Source organism: Pinus tabuliformis, chromosome 2_2, assembly GCF_031772625.1.
Source record: "Pinus tabuliformis cultivar Carrire ecotype Pingquan chromosome 2_2, CPIR1, whole genome shotgun sequence".
NCBI classification, from domain to species: Eukaryota; Viridiplantae; Streptophyta; class Pinopsida; order Pinales; family Pinaceae; genus Pinus; species Pinus tabuliformis.
In genome coordinates, this window is record NC_142300.1 from 1,004,822,038 (window position 1) to 1,004,828,972 (window position 6,935).

The following is a 6,935-nucleotide window of genomic DNA, read 5'->3' on the forward strand; positions in this document are numbered from 1 at the left end:
ATATCCAATATTAAGTTTTTTCCATATTATTTTATTGGTAGATTGGACATAAACATGCCACAATGGAGGATAAAAATAGTTCACCATACATGTGGAGCTAGAAGGGAGATAGTCTTGTTTGTACATTGTATGCCTATAAGGTCTATTGTCTTGCATATAGGTCAAACTATAATGTTGGTGTGACATGCTTATACTAGACAGACTACTATGTGCATGTTAGGGTGCCAAAACACATCAACATACAACCCTATCAGGGAGGACCATATCCCAAGTGCACAAATTCTTACCACTTCAACATACAACATACCATATTTAACCTTGTCAAACATGGTATATCAAGAGGTTTCTAGCCCAAATCATCAAAGAGTGTGGAGAAGATGTATGAAATCATGGGACTTAAGGATGCATAGAAGATGACAATTGTTTGGTAGACTACAACACCACTCAAAAACCATATTTAATAATGTTACACAAGGGAAAATAAAAGAAACACACCAATACGAAACAACGATACTACACAAAACTTCAACATGTAAAGGGAAATCAAAATTCAAGACTGTAGAAAAATAAACACGCCCTAGCTTGATAAATACGCAATGACCCAACTAGAAACCAACTCCCACAAAATATAGTGTGAAAATAGAAAATGATAACAATCCAAAAAACCCTGTGATTAAATTGAAATAAAACAACACTTCCTTCTTTGTTACACTATATACTCATATTCAAACACCATAGGGAAAATTAAAAAACCTGCGTTCCAAAAAAATCAAATAAAAAGCATTACAAAATGGTCTAAAACACAAATATAAAAAATAAAATAAATATTAATGAATAATTTAATAGAACCATTAACACCTACACTAAATATTTGATTATATAATATACTTATATTATCAACACTGCCATCGCAAGTTCCTTTTTTCTTTTCCATAACTTTTTTTTTAATTATTTAAAATTAATATAATATTTTTTTTTTCTTAATTTACAAACTAAAACTATTCAATCTCCAACCATTTTCCATTTTTATCATATGTTTATAGACAATATAATGAATATCTATATGCCTTTCACATCTGAGGAGATAACTAGTCACATGGCTTCTTTGATGTGTCTCATCCAATCTCTTTGGTCAATGCTAGTGTAAACAATCATCAGTCATTGGATAATGCTAATATACAAATAAACGTCAAAATTTAATTGGTACTTAATGGATAGTTTCAATTTTTGGATCACACTTCCTTACATTTACTGCACTCATTTGGATAATGCTAATTTGCAAATTACCTAAATGATTGGATGGCTTCAAGTTATGCATCACACATGCTTTTCTTTTCCTATGGGTTTTGACTAGCACAACTCACAGAGCGTTCCATGGCTACAACCTTTTCCTTAACTCAGTTTGTAACTCTTAACAATGATCAGAAATCGAAGAGCCCAGAAAATGGATATTCAACAGAGCGTAAACGAACCCAAATACACCTTACCAAACCCGGAGAAGGATCTGGTACCAATAGTAATAACAAGTCCCTTAACTCCGACAGAGGGCAGGATGCACGACATCTATTTGACAAAATGCTTAAACCAGAAGCCGGGTTACTGAACTCCATGACTGTGGAATATATTCAAAATGGACACGCTAGGGATGCCCTGAAACTTTTTCGTCAAATTCATCCTGAGAAATCATCACGACACTGCAAGCAAATCCACGGTTTCATTCTGAAGACTGGATACGAGGATGTTTATACAGGAAGTGCGCTGATTGATTTGTATGCAAAATCTCAGAATATAGAATATGCACGTCAAGTGTTTGATAAAATGTCTCAAAGAAATTCAGTTTCTTGGAATGCCATGATTGCAGGATACATCAAGTGTCAAAGCGAGGAAGAGGCCTTAGTAGTCTTCCGAGAAATGCAGCTGACGGACATGAAAGCGGACGAGTTCACTCTCAGTAGTGTGCTGAGAGCCTGCTCGAGTTTAGCAGCTCTGGATCAAGGCTTACAGGTTCATGCCCACATTGTTAAAACCGGATTCGAGGCAGACGTGTTTGTGGGTACTGCTCTTGTGGATATGTATGCCAAAAGTGACTGCATGGAAGGATTTTGCAAGGTATTTGACCAAATGTCCGAGCCGAATGTAGTCACATGTACTGCTATGATTGCAGGATATACTCAAAATGGGCAACCAGAGAAGGCAATGAAGGTTTACAATAGAATTCTTGAGTTGGGAATTGTGCAAAATTCATTAATGTTGGTTAGAGTTCTAAGAGCATGTGGCAGCCTAGGAGTTATTGGACTCGGCTCACAAATTCACGGGAATATTGTAAAAATTGGGATTTTCTCAGATGTCACCGTGGGTAATGCTCTTGTTGACATGTATGTCAAGTTTGGGTGCATGGAGTCGGCCTCCAGAGTGTTTAATAAAATGCCTGAACGGAATTTAGATTCTTGGAATTCAATGATAGCTGCATGTGTAGAGAGCGGGAATAGTGATGAGGTTGTACAGCTGTTTCAGCGAATGCAATTTGAAGGGATTAAGCCAGACCAGTTCACCTTTGCGAGTTTTCTCAGGGTATGCGCTGGTCTAGTATCTCATAAACTGGGCATGGAAATTCATTGCAAAATCATCAAGTTTGGCTTTGAGTCTGACGTCTTTGTAGGGAGTGCACTTGTTGACATGTATTGCAAATGTGGAATGCTGCACCATGCTCGCCAAAATTTTGACAAAATGCCTATACGAAATGTAGTGTCATGGACTGCAATGATTGCTGGATATGCCCAACACGAGCATGGCAAGAAGGCTTTGAAACTCTCTTGTGAAATGTTAGGGACAGGAATGAGTGCAGAAGAGTATACCTTCACAAGTATACTTGTTGCCTGTTCCAGCCTAACAACCCTGAAACATGGCAAGATGGTACATGCCTATATTATCAGGACCGGATTTGACAGAAGTCTCTCTGTGCAGAATGGCCTTGTTGATATGTATGGAAAATGCAGTAGTACAGTTGATGCATTTCATGTGTTTAACAGAATGTTTGCTAGAGATGTTGTTTCATGGAATGCAATAATAGCGGGATGCGCGCTGAATGGTCATGGCAAGGAGGCCCTGAAACTATTTGGTGAGATGCGGCTTGTGGGTATAGAGTCAGATGAGTTCACTTTACCCAGTGTTCTCAGGGCATGTGCTAGCCTAGCAGATGTAGGACAAGGCGAATGCATCCATAGTTACATAATCAAAACTGGCTATGAGTCCAATATCTGGGTTGCAACATCTCTTCTTGATATGTATACAAAGTTTGCAAGCATCAAGTCTGCTTGTAAGGTTTTTAACAAAATGCCTGAATGCAACTTGATTTCATGGACTGCCATGATTACAGGATATACCCAGAATGGGTATTGGGAAGAGGCATTGAAAACCTTTGGTCAAATGCTACAGGAAGGCTTGAAGCCAGATCAATTTACTGTTGCCAGCGTCATTGGTGCTTGTGCCAACCTAGCAGTCCTGGAAATTGGAAAGCAGGTCCATTCTTTTGTTATCCAAAGTGGGCTTGACTCAGACATCTCTGTTGGAAATGCTATTGTTGACATGTATGCAAAGTGTGGAAGTTTGGGAGATGCACGAAAAGTATTTGACGAAAAATGTGAATTTGATGTTGCCTCTTGGAACGCAATGATTTCTGGATATGCACAGCATGGATATGGCCAGGAGGCTCTCCAACTCTTTGACCAAATGCAACAAGTAGGTCTGAAGCCAAATCATATCACTTTTGTTTCTGTTCTGTCAGCTTGCAGTAGTATTGGATTAGTAGATGAAGGGCGTAGGTTGTTCGATTCCATTGATCGAGATTATGGCATTACATTAACAATGGAGCATTGTGCATGTATGGTTGACCTTCTTGGCCGTGCTGGGAAATTGGATGAAGCTGAGGATTTTATAAATAAAATGTTGTTTGAACCAAATGCTTTGGTATGGCGGACCTTGCTGTCTGCCTGTAAAATCCATGGCAATGTGGATTTAGGCAAACGGGCAGCAAAACATATCCTCGAGTTGGAACCACAAGATTCTTCAGCATATGTGCTTTTGTCAAATATATATGCTGCAGCTGGCAGGTGGGATTGTCTTGCAAATGCGAGGAAAAGGATGGAAGACAAAGGAGTCAAAAAGGAACCAGGAGTCAGCTGGATTGAGGTCAAAGGTAGGGTGCATAATTTCACTGCCAGAGACAGTAGGCATCCACAAATAAAACTGATCTATGAGAAGCTGAAGGAATTAACCAAGCTGATGAAGGAGGCAGGGTATGTGCCCGATACAAACTTTGTTCTGCATGATGTAGAGGAAGAGCAGAAAGAACAGTTTTTATCCTATCATAGTGAGAGACTGGCCATTGCGTTTGGGCTTATTAGTATCCCTGGGAGAATGCCAATTCGAATCATAAAAAATCTTCGTGTTTGTGGTGATTGTCATACTGCTTCCAAACTCATTTCTAAGATTGTAGGGCGAGAACTTATTGTGAGGGATGCCAGTCGATATCATCATTTCAAGGATGGGATGTGTTCTTGTGGGGATTTTTGGTGATACTAAAACAAGAGACAATTATGTGTATGTGATTTCCTCGTATAAGGACAACTGATTGATTCGTAACCCCTAGCCTCTTCAATCGATAGTGTATACTCCAACCATTGGAAGATGATCAACACTAAATAAACAGGAAGTTGATCCTTGACCTTGTTAGATTTAGGATCAAAGCCCAACCAGTCTTTCTGAGAAGACACGGGTAGTATAAAATTGTATTTGGTTGGTAGTGCCACCCTTGCTGTTGGCAAGCATTATTGTGATCTAAATCCATCCCCTTCACTGTTATCTTTGATTTCTAGTATCTTGTTACCTGGAGCTGGAGTACACAATTACCACTGCAGAAGATAGCTTTTACCAAATTTTGTTTCTGTTCTTCTGTTTGTGGAACAGAAAAGAAAAGACCGACAGGATTTGTTGTATCTAGATACAATTTCAGGGAAGTTGTTTAGCTTTTGCAAGATTGGGGACCTGCTTGAAGAAGGATCACAAAATGGTACTAGATGCTGATGGGATCCAGGAAATGGATTGATTGTTAGGTGAAGGCTTTCACACCCTTATAAGATCACCGGGCTAGTCCAAGAAAGAGCTCCTAAAAGCTGACCACTTTTACTATGTACAAAATATGCGTTGATATACAAAATATGATTTGATATCTAGACCGTTTCAGTGGCTGGAATAAGTGATGAAATGTGACTAGAAATCTCCACCTCAACCTCAATATTTGAGTGATAGGTATTCGTTGGAAAAAATATCGGAAGTCTTATTAGCTCTAATAAAGGTGTTGGAGAATTGACATTTGGCCCCGGAAACTTCACTTGTAAAAGATTTTCATTATTTCTCTTATGTAAGTAATTCTAATAATATAATTTTTCAGGATATATATTGTAATATACCCACAAGGGATACATAATAATGTACACTTTGCTGATGGCTCGGCTTTAACACATTTGTTGATTCAAGAGCTTAGGGAGAAAAAAAAGGTTTTCGTTTTGGCCAAGATGAATGATGAATCCCCTATTTGGTTGAATCATAAATGAAAGTTTAGAAAACTTGAGGAGACTATTTCTTACTTTGGCAGGCCCTTCGGTACATAGTGTTTTCAACTGTAATGAATAATAGCCAAGTTAAAAAAAAGAAAAATTCAAGCTTGGAGTAAACTTGACCTACTTCCTTCTAAGAAGATTGCAATTGTTGATAAATTTCGAGCAGCAGGGCACATTTGTTTCTCTGCCTTTTTTCCTTCTCATTCTCATGTAACTTTTAAAAAGCTGGAAAAAGTACTCCCAAGATTTTTTTGGTCAAGCAAGGTGGGATGAAAGGGATTGATACGGTGTCTCTGAATATTTGGACTTTACCAAGTGATCAAAAGGGGATTGGACGTCCCAAACATAAGCGCTCAAGGAGAGTTTCTTGTTCTTGCTGGTAAATGGGTTGTAGCAGTGAAGGGGTATCTTCCTTGGCAACTTTTACTTCCTAACAACGTACAACCTGCTTAACACATTCATGGTATTAAAGTCCCCATTTAGTGATGTGATGTAATTACCAATGCTAAGGCTTTCACTCTTAGGTTCAACTTCATTCTAAAGAGTGTGTGTTGCATGGCAGATGGTATTGACTTTTTCACATGGCAGTTTGAGGGGCTATGGGGTTCCTGGGATCTTGCATCAAAATCTGTTTGGACATTCCAGTCTTCCCCCGACCAGCTCTGTCTCTTGACTATGTTTGCAGGCAAACTATAGGCAAGGATTGTTTTATTGGATGGATTTATGGAATCAGGAGCATTGTCAGTGGCATACTTGTTAGGATCTCAGCTGTAGTCAAAAGCTAAATTGCTTAGAAAAAAACTGCTATATTGAATGATCCCTGCATACGGGGTGATTCATGGCCAACCCATCCTTCATCTTCAGGTAGTGATACATTACCAAACCACAAAGAGAAATAGTATATCCAAAGACGTTGAGGCTTGCGATTGTTGACAAAAGGATTACATGGATCCATATTATCAGAACCGGACTGGTTATTAAACCAATTGACCCCAAAAATGTGAATTGGAAAAAGACTAGATAAAAAATCTGATCAACCAAAAAATAAATAAAATATTCAAAATTTGAAAAAAAACATATATATTCATATGTATTTATATGAATCTAAACTATTATACACAAGTATGCAAAGTTTCTCGTATATATATAGCAAGGGTGCTTATAATCGAATAACATATAAGATTGTTGATTCTAGGATTACATGGATCCATATTATCAGAATCGGACTGGTTATTGAACCAATTGACCCCAAAAATGTGAATTGGAAAAAGACTAGATAAAAAAACTGATCAACCAAAAAAGAAATAAAATATTCAA

At 38.1% G+C, this 6,935-nt stretch overlaps 1 protein-coding gene across 1 annotated transcript; it reads left to right on the forward strand.

The window, feature by feature from the left end:
* The first annotated feature begins 1,153 nt into the window (after positions 1-1,153).
* Positions 1,154-5,010, forward strand: LOC149196771 (pentatricopeptide repeat-containing protein At1g11290, chloroplastic-like). Its single transcript, XM_089405627.1, has 2 exons — positions 1,154-1,753; positions 1,862-5,010. Exons 1-2 carry the CDS (start codon positions 1,375-1,377, stop codon positions 4,573-4,575), a joined length of 3,093 nt encoding a protein of 1,030 aa, XP_089261753.1. The 5' UTR covers positions 1,154-1,374; the 3' UTR covers positions 4,576-5,010.
* The last annotated feature ends 1,925 nt before the right edge of the window (positions 5,011-6,935 follow it).

Bases quoted from the DNA above. Each gene is read 5' to 3' on its own strand.
- LOC149196771 (XM_089405627.1), top strand. From the start codon at position 1,375: ATGGCTACAACCTTTTCCTTAACTCAGTTTGTAACTCTTAACAATGAT. The intron at 1,754-1,861 runs GTGCGCTGATTG...CCATGATTGCAG, and splicing joins CGAGGATGTTTATACAGGAA to GATACATCAAGTGTCAAAGC.